This window comes from Cuculus canorus, chromosome 4 (assembly GCF_017976375.1).
Source record: "Cuculus canorus isolate bCucCan1 chromosome 4, bCucCan1.pri, whole genome shotgun sequence".
Taxonomy (NCBI): Eukaryota; Metazoa; Chordata; class Aves; order Cuculiformes; family Cuculidae; genus Cuculus; species Cuculus canorus.
Window position 1 is genome coordinate 71,339,618 of NC_071404.1, and position 16,469 is coordinate 71,356,086.

At 43.6% G+C, this 16,469-nt stretch overlaps 1 protein-coding gene across 1 annotated transcript; it reads left to right on the forward strand.

Moving 5' to 3' along the window:
* Positions 1-989: 989 nt before the first annotated feature.
* On the forward strand, positions 990-15,763 carry PGRMC2 (progesterone receptor membrane component 2). The gene is made up of 3 exons (XM_054064414.1): positions 990-1,323; positions 11,336-11,491; positions 12,252-15,763. Exons 1-3 carry the CDS (start codon positions 1,005-1,007, stop codon positions 12,347-12,349), a joined length of 573 nt encoding a protein of 190 aa, XP_053920389.1. The 5' UTR covers positions 990-1,004; the 3' UTR covers positions 12,350-15,763.
* The last annotated feature ends 706 nt before the right edge of the window (positions 15,764-16,469 follow it).

Here is a 16,469-nt window from a genome sequence, read left to right on the forward strand (position 1 = left end):
TCAGGGTTAGGCTGAGGGGAGACCTTACTGCTCTCTACAACTACTTGAAAGGAGGCTGTGGAGCGGAGGGAGCAGGCCTCTTCTCCCAGGTGGCAGGGGGCAGGACAAGGGGGAATGGCCTCAACCTGCACCAGAAGTTCAGATTGGATATCAGGAAAAATATTTTCACAGAGAGGGTCATTGGGCGCTGGAACAGACTGCCCAGGGAGGTGGTGGAGTCACCATCCCTGATTTAAAAGACAGGTAGACGAGGGACACGTTTTAGTGGCAGATAGGAACGGTTGGATTCGATGATCCAGTAGACTTTTCCAACCTGGTGATTCTGTGATTCTATGAATGTGAAGAGCAGGACTACATGGCTTCAAGGAGCCCAGAGGGGTGGCTTGGCTTGGCTTGGCTTAGATTTAGCACGCACATAAACCTGCTTCTCCCTCTCCCGCCTCCCCTGCCCGCCCACGTGCCAGAAGGCGGTTCTTGAGGCGGCTCTTCAGCAAAGCCCCGCACGTGACGGCCGCGCCACGCGCCTCAGGCTGGCGGCTGACAGACACGTGCGCACGCGCACTGGGGCCAACACCGCCTCGCGCGAGCGCAGAGGCCGTTTGGGGCGGGGCCGCCTCTCCCAGGGAACCAATAGAAAGCGGAGGAGCCTGTCTGGGGGCGTGTCCTCGAGAGGCGGGCAACCAATGGGAGGCGTCGTTGCGGCGGGGGAGCGTGGACACGCGGGGAGGGCAACCAATGCGAAGCGTCGGGGCATTGGGGGCGTGGCTTCGCGGGGAGGGCAACCAATGGGATTTGTTCTTGTCTTGTGGGGCGTGGCTTTGCGGGGAGGGCAACCAATGGGAAGCGGCGGAGCCCGCCGGGGGGGGCATGGCCTTGCTGGACGGACAACCAATGGGAAGCGGCGGAGCGTTGGGGGCCGTGGCCTCTCGAGACGGACGACCAATGGGAGATGTCGTTGCGTCGGGGGGGCGTGGTCTGAGAGGGCGGGCGCTGTCCTGGCAGCGATGGCGGACGATGGGAGGATGAGGACTGAGGGGAGCGGGCGCGGCGGGGTGGCGGTGGGCGGCTCGGCGCTGCTGCAGGCGGCGCTGCTGGCTCTGGCGCTGCTGGGCGCCTACCGGCTGTACACCCGGTGGGCGGCGAGGGCCGGCCGAGGGGCGGCGGGCCGGCAGAGCCCCTCGGCCGCGCTGCCGCGGATGAAGAGGCGCGATTTCACCCTGGAGCAGCTGCGCGAGTTCGACGGAGTCCGCAACCCGCGCATCCTCCTCGCTGTCAACGGGAAAGTCTTCGACGTGACCAAAGGCAGCAAGTTCTACGGGCCCGGTGAGGGGCGGCCGGGGTCGGCTCGGCTGGAGAGGGGGAAACGTGTCCCCTCGCCGGGCCCGGGGGGGTTTGCGTGGGGTCACGGAGGGGGGGGTGGGCTGGAAGGGACCTTAAAGCATTCAGTTCTACCCCCCTGCCACGGGCAGGAATGCAAAAAAAACGTTTCTGCGGGGTTTGGGTGCTGGTGAGGCTGCCGTCACGCATCCTGCTTTCCAGCTGCCTCAATTTGAAACATAGAAGCGTAGAATCACAGAGTGGTTTGGGTTGGAAGGGACCTTGAAGATCATCCAGATCCAGCCCCCCTGCCATGGGCAGGGACACCTCCCACAAAAACCGTTTCTGCAGGGTTCAAGTGCTGGTCAGGCTGTTGTCATACATCGTGCCTTCCAGCTGCCTTGATTTGAATTACAGAATGGTTTGGGTTGGAACGGACCTTAGACGTGATCCAATTCCAACCCACAGCCATGGGCAGGGACACCTCCCACCAGACCAGGCTGCCCAAAGCCCCATCCAACCTGGCCTTGAACACCTCCAGGGAGGGGGCAGCCACAGCTTCCCTGGGCAACCTGGGCCAGGGCCTCACCACCCTCAGCATTAAGCCTTTCTTCCTAATATCTATTCTAAATCTTCCCCCTTCCAATTAAAGCCATTCCCCCTGTCACTAGGATGTGCAATGTTTAATTCTTTCATTTTTTTCCCTTCTGTCTTTTCTAGTAGGTTTCCCAAGTGCAGCTGAGCAATGCTTCCTTCATTCTAGCTCTCACAGAGAAAAAAAAAACCAGCTGATTACTGTGCAAATACCAAATTATGTATGAATTTTAATCAGCATAGAGTCAAGCAGGCGAGCTCAGGGATTGATGTGTTGCTACCATTGAGAAGAGGGCAGAAATCAACCCAATCTCTTAAATACAAAGGCAGTACGGTTCCTTGAAGCAGAAATGTATACTTCAAAGTTTTAGAGAAGTATACTTCAAAGGCAACGTTATGTTGTTGTATTCACATTGTAGATTGTCAAACTGCAGCATATTTTCTTCTTATAAACATTATTCCCTAATAATGAGCTGGATAAACTTACCAGTGAGCACTATGCCCACATCTCATGCCAAAGGGAATGAGGGTTATGACTGCTGATAATATTCTTCCTTAAACAGTAGTGGTTTGGAAAACCAAATTATGCAGGAGCTTTCATAGTACCTATTGCAAGTATCCTTTTGTGAGTGGTGGAGGAGAGAGAGGATGCTTTTATTTTCCACCCCTTGGGATACAGATCAAGTTAAGTAATTATTATTAGCTTATAATCTTAGGTTAGGAAAGAAAAATATAGAACTGACATGTTACAAATCTTTGGTTCTTACCAGGGAAGTGAGAAACAGTTGGGCTAGTATTTTGTAAGTCTTGTTACCTCAAAGTTTATGATGTCAGTTCTGATACCAGTTGCAGAAATTGAAACTGCCATAATTGAATCAAAATGCTTTTCTGGCTGGGTACTGCAAAACTTAACTTACCTTGCCATGCCTTATTTTGTTTATTGACCAGGAAAGCCAAGAAAGTGCAGGGTGTGCTGCAGCTTCCATGACGTGTAATTGAGCTAGTTCTTTTGGCGCTCTCTCTTTAGGGGTCTTTAAACCGAGACCTACGTGCTGATATAAAATGCAAGTAATGCTACATGAAATTTAAAGCACCAGTAGATTGACAGATTGCTTAATAAATTACTCCATGAAACTATCCTGAACTGTAATCTAAACATTTACTTTAACTGTTTTGTGTATCAAAAATTAAGAGTTTTAGACTATTCATTATCAATAGAGGAACCGTTTCACGTCCTCAGCCTCTGGAGGTCTATTATGAGGAAGCTAAAGCTTTCTGTTCTAAGACATCAGTCTGCTTTTTTGATACCTGGTTTCCCTAAAGCTGTGCTTCCAGCATTTGGTGGAGAGGGACAAAGGCTTCGCCCCTCTACGGTGAAAGATTGCCTTTTCATAACAAAACTGTCATGATCTTTGTCTGTCTGTTACTTGGGACCATGCGCATTAGGATAGTGATGCTCAACCTGTGCATTATCGACTGTGTTTTTTCTGCCAAATGTGTTGATTTTTGAATCAGGATGATGTGGTTTCCATGTACAGATGCATATTGGGAATATGCAACTGTTCTGTGGCTGAAAAGGGAAAAAAGCTAGTAGGTGGTTTGCAGGCCTTAAAAGATCTGAGAAGAATCAGGTGGAAAACTCTTCTGCAGCCGGTTGAGACTGTTTCAGACAGACTTTAGTCAGAGCAGCCAGATGTCTTCAGTGGTTCTGTTGGTAATTTTATGCCTTATAGTTGGAGTACAGCAGAAGAGTGTCGAAACAAACCAACAAAGCCATGGCCATGTTTTGTTTAACAGAAGAAGCAGCTGAGAGTACAGGCTTTGCTGACATTGCAGGCTCGGACTGTGAGCCTTTTGTACTTTGTTGAGATATTGATGCGAAATAGTGCTTCAGCTTTGAAGGCAGCAAAATGCATTGGCTGAGGGCTCACCGTCAGATCTGAAGTGTGTCTTGACCACTCGGTTAACGTTGGATAACGTGGCTGCCTCAGAAGGTTTCCGCTGTCTTGAAATTAAGGTCTGGGTTTTTTTCTTCACTGTAGCTTGGATGTAAAGGTGTTCCTTGTTTTTCTACTTACAGCAGAAGGCTAAAAATGCATGAAACTGTCATCGAGTCCAGAGTTTTGTCCGGCAGTCGAGATTCCATTAGAATCCCACCAGAAGCCCACCAAGCTTCTGATTTTATTAGAAGCTTTTCTGTCTTTAAGTTTGTGTTTCCTGAATTCTGTTGTACTTCAGTCTGTTTCACTGAAGAGCCCTTTACCTGCCTACATGAAGATGATTGTTCAAGTCATCCTTTCAAACAGCCATGATAGAAAACTTCAGTTTCTTGAACATTTGATCAACAAGTTTTTCACATGTTTTGGTTTTCCCCATGTTGTCTTCTTTAAGCCTTCCACAATTCATCTCATTGTTACCCTACTCGTCTCTGGTACATCTAATGTGTTTTAGCTAAGAACGAAGGAAGAGTCTATTACACATTTAACTGTGCCTCCAAAAATCACTTTGCTTGCATTGAACTCCTAATTTAAAACTTAACTTGCCCAGTTCTTTTCCAAAATGTTGCTTCCTGGGGTAGTCCTCTGTCCTGCAAGTATATCCATGGTTTCAACACTTCACTTTTAGTTGTGTTAAATGCCACATCCATTTGTGCCCAGATGAGTAAATGTCCTAGAATGCTTTGCTTGGTTATCAGTTTTAATTAATTACCTTTACTATTATCACCTACAAAGTCTATAAGAAATAAAGTAAACAATCAGTGACTCCCTATTAAAAAAAATATCATGTAACCAGTATTTCACATAAGCTGTTTTGGGGTCATTTCCTCATTGTAATAGCATCTCATGGCTTGGAGACTAATGATGAATGCCTTTAGCATGTGCTAGTTTTATGTCCTTATAATGAGAGAGAGTTTTTACTGTTTTGTTTATTGCAGCATTTAATTTCATGCTTGTTTGCATCAAGATTCCTGGTAGTATGTTGGTCAATATAATGGTCATTGAAAGGGCATAGTAAGAGTTAAAGTGATCTTGGCAAATCTTAATAAGGTAGCATTTTGATTGGCATGCCAAGATAATGCTGTAAGCAGGTTTAATTAAGTTATCAAATACTTTGTGAAGCTATGAAAAATATAGGGCTTTGAGCATGACAAAGCAGGATTATGTGCACTCCAGTGTATACAAGCGTTCCATGTCACTCCTTGGTTCTTAATGTTTCATGATTTAAAAAAAAAACAATTTCCTGATGTTCCTTTGCTGCTGTTACTGTCAGCGCATTTCTCATCCTACTCGTGTCTTTCAAAGTGTCATGAAGATTTTTGCTTTCCACTTTGCCAAGAGGAATAGATTAGGTAGTAGTAGTTCCTTTCACAAAAATAGCCATTGTAGTTAATGTTGTGTGAGGTGGAAAATAGCTTTTTTCCCATGTTTCCAGTCCAGTTAAGACCCGCGATTTTCTTCCTGTCATTTGTATGAAAATAATCTGATGCTGTTAAGACTTCCTTCGGAATCAAGCGCTGTAAACCTAATTGCGCCTCTGTTTCAAAGCTGGCCCTGTTGCTTTTCAGTACATCCTTTACAAGGGTATGGCTGGAGTGAAGTGCTGCTGGAGGGACCTTGTATACATTGTGTCTGGACAGTTCTGTTAAGGGTGGCCTTATCTTAAGAACACAACAGGCTGGGGGTTCACAGATAAGTACAGAGGATAAGACAGGGGGCAAAGAAGTGCTTCCTGTAAGCAGTGTACCTTCTTGTGTTTTTGTCGTGTGTCAGCTCTTTGGTGTCTGTGTAAGGGAGGTTTTTCTCACCCCAGGACTCAGCTTTTCAAAGAAATGGTGTTTCTGGATGAAGAAGCCAAATCCTGACCAGAAGCAGTAAAACTAAAAAAGCATATATGTTCGTACTCGCGAGAGATTGTTTCCATGCTTCTGATTAAAGGGAGTGGTGCCCTTGTCGCTGGATGCAGCGATTGTTCTAAGCCCTCAGTTGGTGTTCAGGGACAGCAGGGGACAGTTAATGGTTTTGTGCAGGAAGATGCATCACTCTGTCTCCTCTGCTTCTGCTCTGTGTGTGTGTCTGTCAGCTGACTGTCTGTGGGGGGTTTTTTGCCTTTTTCCTGAATGTATTCCTGAAATATATTCCTGAAAGCCTGAACAACTGTGTTTGATAAAAGGTCTGTCTGGGTAAATCCCTGGTTCCTATTTAAATCATTCGGGCTCTGGTTACTTGTGGTTTGAGGGGCCTGATCAAGCAGGTAGCTTAAAGCAAGATACGTTATGCTGTAATAGTGGCATCATTGTTAATGACATACACATCTTAAATCTGTACGTAAGCAGTACAGCTCTCTTTCATTTACAAAAACGTGGCCAGCATTCCTTGCCTTATTATGGAATGAACCAGTGGCCAGAGCAATTCCCACTAAAGCAAGATAGGGAATCTAGGTCCTCCTCAAGTGTATCTTCTAGGAACTTCCTGACTCCCATACTTCAGGCGCTCCTAGCAGTCCTCGTCGTCTGCCCCATTAGTTGAAACTGGGTCATTGATTCTTGTACTTTTTCCACAGTTAAAAAGGAAGCAAGCAGAAGAGAGAGCAAGGCCCTCTGGACTTGTGCCTTAGGAGTCAGGCTTATACCCTCTGCCTAATCAGTTCCCATCTTAGCATGTAGTCTTTGTGGATCACCATCCTTACTTTCATGCAAGTTGTATCTTAAAATTGACCCGCATCTTTCCTTCCATGTAAATGTGGAGCAGCACAGTTAAAATTATGTCACCTTGAATTCCCGGTGATAAATGTTATTCGAAAGCTTCAGCTTTCAAGTTGCATCTCAAAATGGCTTTGTCTAATTTCTAGCTTTTTCATTCCCTCATAGAAGATGCAACATTAAATGAAGATTCAGATGGAAAATTTTAAACAGACTGGAGATTTCACTTTGATTTGGAGTGGAAAATGTAGATGACAGTGGTGCAGCTGCCAATATTTCATAGTCTGCCTCCCTTTGTTCCTTTAACTTACATTAAAGGAGAGGTCAGTCTTCATACCTGCCTGCAGTTTAAGAAATGCTGTCTGTGAATTTCTAAAGTTCAGACAAAACTGCGCTTGATTTCCAGTGGCCACACGGAGCGCAGAGATGCAAAGAACATCTGGTGCACTTTGCACTTTTGGTGATTGCTCGGAAGTGTTTTTTGACTATTTGAAGAAACTAAATGTGGCTTAAAATTAATCCTTATTAACATGTGGGGCTTCTTGAAAGAACTTTTATGGGTCTTTGAGAATGAATACAGTTCTTGGATTACAACATCACTTCATTGGATATAAAGTCCATATGCAGCTATCTGTGGTGCCTCGGTTGGAGCAATCCAAAGGTCAGTGTACAGTGTTCACTTTGACTCCTGGTATTGGAGAAACAGTCCAGGATGCTCTGCAAAACAGAACTGAAACGGTCAGATAACCAAGAATATCTACTCAAATTCAAACACCAGCATAGGTCTGGGAAGAATTATTGGCCAGACCGTCTGCAAATTGAAGCAAGATCCAGTTTAGCCAGTTTTGGATCAGGTAACTAGAAGCAGTGCTTCCGAATAAAACCTCCAGCTTGGACAGCTTCATATCTCAATTTTTTAAATACAGTATTTTAATGTTCAAGTTATTTTTCCTCTCCTGCTGTTGTTTTGCCAATTCTCAAGCTACCCAGTTCATTTGTGAATAAAGATGACCGTTGGGCTGGAACAAGACGTCAAATCCATCAGGGCAGCCAGGCTTTTAACTGGGCTCTGAAGAAAGTAAGGATCTGCACTTCCTGCAGGTGGTGGCAGGAGGTGGGTAGCAGCGCTGTTGCTTAGAGAAGGGCAGACTTTATACAAGGTAGAGTTGTGAGGTGATTGAGGACAGGGAAAAAGGCCACTGCCTATTAATGTGGTGGCACAGATGTGGAGATAGGTAGGTAAACATGTGGTCTTGATAACTGTTTGGTCTCAGCGCTAAAATAAATACAGGCTCTGAAGCAAAGTGTTTTAATATGTGAAAGCAATGATGGGAAGAAAAGCATTCTTCAAGGAACAAAGTTTTCCTTCCTGGGAGGCTCATAGGTACACGTAGCCAAGTACTGTGTAGCAGAAGTGTATCAATGGGTTCTACCACTTCCCTGACTTTCCTTTTGTTGTTGTGAGATGCCAAGTAGGAGCGGGAGGATGATTTTTTAAAGAAATGTGTGACTGAAATAGCTAATTTGGAATATAGCAAAAGAAAGTTTGTGATAGGCTCTTGAAAAATCCGTTTGGTGTACATGGCCACGCTAATGGCATCTCTCTCTCCGATCTCTCCGCTAGGTGTATCATGTCATAGCAAATCAATTATTTAGAACAGGAGCCAGTCTAAATAGGTAGGCAGACAAAAGGAAAGAAAAGAAGGGCTTTCAGAGTAAATTGCATTGTGTCATGAAAGGACTCTGTGGGAATTTGTCTAGGATCCCACTAATCTCTCTACCTCAGAAAATGTTTTGACACATTCCCCAGGGTTCTCTCTCCTGCACCTTCCTGGATGCTTCTCCAAGTGCAACAAAATCTGATATGCAAAATACCTTTTTAAGACTGTTGCACCAGTATTTCTGTAAAAGTGAATAATAGACACGGGCTTCTAACAAACCCCCAGACCTGTATATGCTCTATCAATATAAAATCCTGTACTTCGTCTCTGCGTGAAAGTACCTGACTGGAAGCTTCGGGTCTTGAATTAGATTACTCAAACCAAGATCTCTGAACTTCTGCTTTAGCAACCCTGCAAGTAAGGGGAAGCCAGGCTTGCACTTCTTTTTAAATAATCATAATTCAATATTTGCTTTTTGATAAAGGATTAAGGAGTGGGAGACATTCTTAAGTTACACTTGCAGAGCTGGAATGTGAGATGCTGTCTACCGAGTCCAAGGGCTGTTTTTTACAAGTTAGTGTTGTGCTGAGTGCTGGGACCTGGCTTGATGGTTTCTCTGTGCCTCCTAAATCCTTCTGAAACATGCTGGAATGTTAACATTTAAATTCAATTTTAGAAAAGAAAGTAAAATATTGGAGTAACAGCACCTAACATAACAATATGTTTGTAGAAATCTTCAGGTGAACTGATACATTATAAAAGTATCCCCACTTTCAAGTAAGTATAATATTGAGGTGTAGGGGTGTTCAGGGCTTGATGCTGATAAATATAATGTAATTCTCTTTTTAATAGAAATAATTGGAATCAAGCTGGTGGACCAAGAGGTGGTATCTCAGCAGGTGTTGTCAAATCCCATAAAGCGCTAACTGCAGCGCAGAAGGGAAGGGGAAAGGTGTGCTTCTCTGACTCTGGTTAGCCAGAATTTCAAAAATGCATGAAGCAAATAGCGAGAGGGTTTATGGAAATACAGGTTTTAAACACTTCAGAGAAAGGAAAAACTGGGGACAAAATGCTGTTGGTGGGAAGGCTAAGTTGCAATTTATAATTGCTTTTAAGGATTTACAGATTGTGTGTGGTCTTTGTAAAGATCTTTTTATAGCTCCGGTGTTCAGAACACCAAAACCTACAGCACTTGAACAACAGCTGTTTTGGAGTGAAGCAAATCTTTTTGTTTGAAGAAGCTCTGTGTTATGTTGCAATTGATGGCCATCGCCGCCTCTCACCCTGCTCGGTGGGAAGTGATGGAGCATGCAAAATGCATAGATTAAATACCTTGAAACGGGATTGATTTCAATCTCTGAATCCTGTTTTTCAAATAAACATTTAATTCAGGATACAGACAGGAAAAATAAGAGTTCACAAGCCCTCTTGACTTTGTTTCTCTTAAGCAGCATAAACGTAATCCCTGATCCCAGAGGCAGTTACTGTGAATGCCGTTCCTGGAGCTAAATACCCAAATGGACAGGCATAGAGATGCTGTTAATTGGTATGGTTGTCTCTTACAGTCAGATTTGCACAGTGCAAGCTTCACGTTGATAGTTTTTCTCTGATGTGTACTTTTGCGATGTTGCTTTTCAATCCGTTGGTTTGTTTCCAGCGAGACAGGGGAATTGTCTTTGGCACACGAGACACCCTTCTGTTCTCAGGTTTGACTGTAAGCAGCTCACAATGCCACACACTCTGGGGTGGAGAGACGACACCAGTTCTGGTGAGGACATAGTTTCTTCTAATCCATATGGTACTCAGGTTCCTTGCCTCAGGAGTTTCTGCTGCACTAAGCCTCTGTCTCAACCCTGAAGTCAATACCCGGCAAGAGCAGATAGGTGTGGTGGCTGGAGCAAGCGGCTTGGGAGGAAGCCAGGCTCTTGGAAAACTCGTCCTGGTGCAGAAGAGGTCTGAGGTGCTCCAGCAGACAATAGAGGGGGTGAAGGACAGTGTGTTGCCACTTGTTTGTGTTCATTCTTGCCCATGGGTGCTGCCTTTTCTTCAGGCTGAGAGCCGCTGTCGTCTTCGGAGAGGTAAGCTAGAGGAGGGTGCTGGCCCATTTATCTTTAAGTAGTGACCGCTCTTTATAATGCCTTGGGCATTTTCTCATTGCTTTATTTGCTGCACTTCATGCAGAAAAATGTAAAGTGTTGTTTTGTTTTGATTTTTTTAAATTGAGCTGAATTAGGCTAATTGCTTTTAGGTGAAGAAAATCTAATAACAATACACTTGAAGTTCTTTAGATTAATTAAAAGTTGGGAAAGCCAGTTACCAACCTCATCCTGAAAGTTGTTAGTTTGCAAATCATCCGGTTCTCTTTGTAATCATATTTATTTGACAGTCATCACTCAAAATGTTACATATCTGTGCTGCCTTGCATCAGTCAAAAAGCACAAAAGAGGTAGTTATTTTACATTTTTAACACGAAGATTTATGCAGTTGTCGAGCACTGTAAGGGTCGGATGTAGGGGTGATCAGCTGCCCAAAACAAATGAGGTACTTTCCACAGAAGTAAGAGATGTGTGAAAAGATGCCTGTCAAGTACGTAGAAAGTTGTGGTGGTTCTGTGAGTGAAGTGAAATTATCAATTAGCACTCTTTAAGTTTTAATTATTGATAAAATTCAATGGATTTCCAATTAAGATGTCTATACAATTTGCTTTTGTGCCTGACTTGTAAATATTCTATGTTTTGCTTAATAGAAGTGCATTTCTTTCAAATTCCAGCCTCCACTCTGTTGGCATTCACAACTGACTTGCGTCAAATTACAGGGATTTTTCCAGATATCCCTTCAAAGCTATTTTCCACGTTCTGCTTCTCTCGGCAGACTTTATCTCCTGGTGATACTTAAGATTAAGCTGCAGTGCTGTTGAATGTCAAACAGCCGCGGCATTGGAATGACTGCTGTTCCCATCACTGCAGAAGTTTAATGTGTGGCTTCGGCAGACTGCATAAAGAACGGAGATTGGTCACCTTAAGCAAAGATCTGAAAGTATCGATTTTTGTCTTTTTATTTTCAGAGGGTCCATACGGAATATTTGCTGGCAGAGATGCCTCCAGGGGACTAGCAACTTTCTGTCTAGATAAAGATGCACTCAGAGATGAATACGATGACCTATCGGACTTAAATGCTGTACAGATGGAAAGTGTAAGAGAGTGGGAAATGCAATTTAAAGGTAAATTCTCAAATGAGCAGCACATCTGTAGCTTAAAGAAATGCTTTTAATAAAAATGACTGATTTGGGCTTGGGGCAGCTTTTGAAGAGATGTTGATAGTAACATTAGTAATGCAACGTGACTTTCTTAGGACCTGGGACTTTCTAAGACCTGGGATTTCAAGCCTTAATTCCATAGAGAGGATTTCACTATATCCCGCTATAGCTTTTTCAACCTTTTACCTCTGTGCAAGCAAGCTGTTGCCCTCTCTTCAGCACAGAATCTCACTCTTGAATCTCAGTGTAGCTTTGCTGATGGCATTCCTACTCACAGGTTGTTGGATGCCATGGAATTATGATTAGGACTATGAATTAATTCGGCATGAAGCATTGAACAAGTTTGTCTTGCAGTAATTTCTCAGAAGTATGGAAGGATGCCTCTGGAGGGAGGGGGGAGACGTTTTTCACATTAATTGACATAAAAACAGCCTGAGGGAATTTGTGCTGGTTTTAATAGCAGCATTTTCAGCCATTGTGTGACAAATCTTGCCTGAGGAACTGTGGGAAAATTGAAACAAAGTACTCAGAGTAGAGAAAGTAGGGAGCAGCAATGGCAGAAATATTGGTTTAGAAGGCTGAGCTTGCTGATAAATTGCAGTCGGTTTCAGTGATTCAGGTTCAGAACCTTAGAGTGCAGGAGAACACGTGAATTTGCAGCAGTGCAGGTTAAAAAGCAAATGCAGCTGTATTTGATTGTAACAGAACCATCAATCTTTTTCAGAGAAATACGACTACGTAGGTAGACTCCTAAAACCAGGGGAAGAACCATCAGAATACACAGATGAGGAAGATACCAAGGATCACACTAAACAGGAATGAACTTTGTAAACAACCAAAGTCAGGGGCCTTCGGAACTGCAACCTCTTATTCCCCATCACAGAATGTCCTGCATCTTTGGGTACAGTTCATCTGCTGCGAAAAACATTCAACAGGTTTTGTACAAGGAAAATAATACACTCACAAATGAAGATTTGACTACTAGACATTATTTGTTCTGCCAAACTTTTTGCTGCAGTTTATTTGTAATGTCTGGTTAGGTTTTCGTTAGTGAAGAGGGGCCAGGGATTTAAAGGCAAAAACGCTATTCCTTTTTATCGTAAGTTGAAGCCTTCAAATAGTTTGTATTGCAAGTTCTCTCAAAGACGTTAGTCTTCAATTTCAGTGCAAGGTTTGAATCTTGTTTGTTGTCTTTCTTCTCCTTCAGCATTAAAGACAGATGTACTCATGCACATCAGTCTCAGTACGTTAGACTACCGAAACTGGTGTTAAAATGTGAATTTCCAGTTTTGCTTTGTATACGGGCATTGGTAGCCCTAGCAGAATACTTCAGTTCTCTAAGAGAAGTCCGTGTAGAATAGGATGGGGGTAAAATTCATCCTTTCCTCAAAAGGATTGGGTAGAATTGTTTCCTCTGCAACGACTATTATCTGAAGCCTGCCTCTCCCCCCTTTTCCCATCCTCTAATTCAAATAAAATATTAATTGTGCCTTATTTCGCTTACATAGACTTGAATTGTTTTAAGGGACAGCCCCAAAAATGCGGTTTCATAGTCACTACAAGCAGCATTGAGACTGAAGTTAGAATGTTCTGTCAACTGGAAAACCTTGATGTCATTCTGTGTATAGAATGTAAAAGAGGAATACTCAGTGTTACTGCCATATGTTAATACTACATATACTTAAATTAGCATTGTGATGGCCAAACGCATACTCCCATGCTTCTTTTTAAGTAATTACAAACACACAAAAGAAGTCACCCTTCCTCCTCTTCCAGAAGCTGCCTAACTTTTGGGAGCGTAGCCTTCACAGCCCTGTAGAGCGAAGGGGAGTGCGCGCGTGTGTATGTGTGCGTGTCTGTCTGAATGCAAGACTCGGGAGGGATTGTTTCTGCAGATATTGTAAATACGAGTACCATTTTAATAAAGCATGTACAATACCAACGGTGCTGTCGGACTTTGTGTAGAAGGCCTTAGGCAGAGCTGGAGTACAGGAGAATACAAAGAAAGGGGAAGAAGTCTGGGATATGAAACATCTGCCGTTATCAATACCGTCCCTCGCTCTCATGGTGCTATTTTTCCTTCCAAGACCCAAGATTTTGAAGAATCTTAAAGACTTATTCAGGTAAGCGGTATTTAAAGAGAATAAACCTATTCCAGTACATCTGGTGGGGAAGAAGTGATTGCAGATGAAAAAGCAGCGTTCTAGGAGATTGTATAATGTTCAGTAAAAGGAGCCTGTCTTGTGGCACTAACAGGACAGGAACATGGGACATCCGGACACAGCTATCAGCAGTGTCAAAATGTCACCGTCTGCTTTGCTGAATGTAGAACGGTGACGCTTAAGCTCATGACTTGCAGCTTTCTGCCTCTCACCTGTACCTCTCTCCGCAGATGTCACCCGCGCTAAGGCTGCAGTAACAGATTCCGGTGTGTACGTTCTGTTAACTGCCAAATCCCAGGAACTCTTAAATCACACTAACAAAAATCCTCCATTGAATCACCTGTAACTCGTGTCCTGGAAGGCAGGTTGCATTCTCCTTGCAGATCCAGCCTTGGCATAGCGTAATTTTATCCCAGCTGAAGTAACAGAACTGGAGCCATTTCTCCCTGGCAGTGAGATTACACTTGCGGATTCCTGTACAAGCTGAATTTCCAGGTGGGCGCGTGGCCGCTGACTATAATTTAGCAAAGCACTGGTTTCTGCTCAGGCCACGTTCTTACAAGTTGAGCACTGGTGCGGTGTCCAGACTTGGGTTTGCACATCAGGACTAGAATAAGTGTCTGCTAATCAAATGCTGGAGAAACGCAGAGCAGATGAATGTAAGTAAATACATGGTTTACATGGAACAATGGAAGCTACCAAGGGACAAAAAAGCCTTTGTGCATAGCACAGGCGGTAGCAGTACTTGAGTTCTTTACCTGGATGTTTCACAAGGGAGTTTTGGACCACGAAGTGAACACTTCTTTTTCCAGGCTTCCACGTAAAAATACATGTCCTGACTGTTACAGCTTGTGCTGTACAAAGTCCTGGCTTAGAAGGTTGTAACCCTTGCTGTGAGTTACTCTGCTCTTCACTCGTTATGACTATTGGTATTACTCTGGTGTAGCTGTGATGATGGCCATTTATCATGCTTGTATCTGTTTTATGGAGAAACCTCCTACTGAGGAAAGAACGATAGTTCGCAGGTGCCGTGACTACCTAACCCGATTTTCCTGCCTTTTGCTGCAGTGACGCTTAATCACTTCTAGGAACTTTTAAATTGTTTTAAATTCTTTTTTAAATTGTTTTAAAAGGACACTGTTTAAAAGAAGTTAGGATTGAGTGAAAGGCACGATGGGGAAGGGATGGCTTTCGCTTTGAAGCAACTTAATGGTAACGGTGAAGAATACAGAACTGTCACCCTATGGCAGCAGTGTGCATCCTGTATTTTGATGTCTAGTGGAGCTAAATAAGCCTCATTCCTCCTGCATACAAAGTCACGCACGATTTAAAGATGATACGCTAAAAAAAATGCTTTAAAGCATGCTGTAGCTTTCATTTCATGTAAAAAGTTGACACGTGCAAAGAATAGTTTAGAATAACATCAGATCCATCAAAACTCAGTGCAATTAATGCCATTGTTTTATGGGGGCACTCATGACATCTGTGTCAATTGCTTGGTCAAGATCCACTACTGACTAAAAAAAGAGAGGCAACCTATGCCACTGCCTCACCACCCTCAGCATGAAGAATTTCTTCCTAATGTCTGGTCTAAATCTTCCCCTTCCAATTTAAAGCCATTTACAGAGCTGTGTAGCTTTTCCTGAAGCACAAGTCCCCGTCTAGTTCAGCACCCATGTCCTGCAGTTCATTTATTAAGCTCAGAGTGTCTGTGATGCAGTCTTGTGGCCTTCACGTCCTTCTTGCAGTCTTAGTTGTCTCCCACTTTAATATTGCAGAGCAAAGGGTAAGCTGCAGGGAAAATCCCTGCCATCAATGTCCTCTGACTGTTCTTTCAGGCATGAATGGAATGATGCCGTTGCAGCTGTAGCTTGGGCTGTTGCCTCCTTTTCCTACTTAACATGAGGAATAACTCTGGCCTTGAAGGCTTTACTGAAATAGGGTAATTAGGTAAATAATTAAGTATGAATGTCACTGGCAAATCCTTCCACTGGCTTCTAACTCATCTCTAACTCATCTAGAGATGAATGTGTTTCATGGAAGTCTAGTCTGGCACTGCAGCTATCCTGCAAAATTCATTAACAAATCAGATTGTCCTCATTCCGGTTACAAAGTTTACTTTTTTTTTTTTTTTTTATGATGAGCATCTTTTACTGATCCATCCCCTTTTCAAGGTAACTGAGCAAGCCAACACTTGTACAAACCCTAAGCAGCTAAGAATAAAGCCTTCTGGAGGGGTGAAGCTCTGGTGGCAAGCCTGGATTTATCACTTGACCACAAGCAGTCAGTTACTGTTTGTATAAAAAGTCCCTTTTTCTGGGCTGACTCTGGCCCCCCATTCATAGGAGTGAAAGTGCTGTCCTTCGCTTTTACATAGTTGAAAGCAGGATCGATTCTTTTTTTACTAAAAAGAAACCTCAGCAGTCCAGCTTGGAAGGTACAAACCAAGGCACCACCTCAGAACTGGTTACAGAGATGATTAAATTCCTTTAAACTGTTGCCTTGTAAGTTGTACTCTGAATTTTCTTGCTACTCAGGTCCTACAGCAATAACACCTTAGGTTAAAAACTAAAGTCCATCATGTTCTTAGGTTTGCTCTGTTTGCCTCATTTTCATAGTGGAGTTTGTGGAAGTGTTTGCAGAAGGAACTGCATCCCTTCCCCCAAAAACCCCAAACTCAGGGCCCAAGCCAGGAGAGAAGACAGCTTTATGGTTATGGTTAGAGCATAGCAAAGCTGTGGGATTTGTCAGGAAAAGAACATTGGCTCACACTTAGTCTC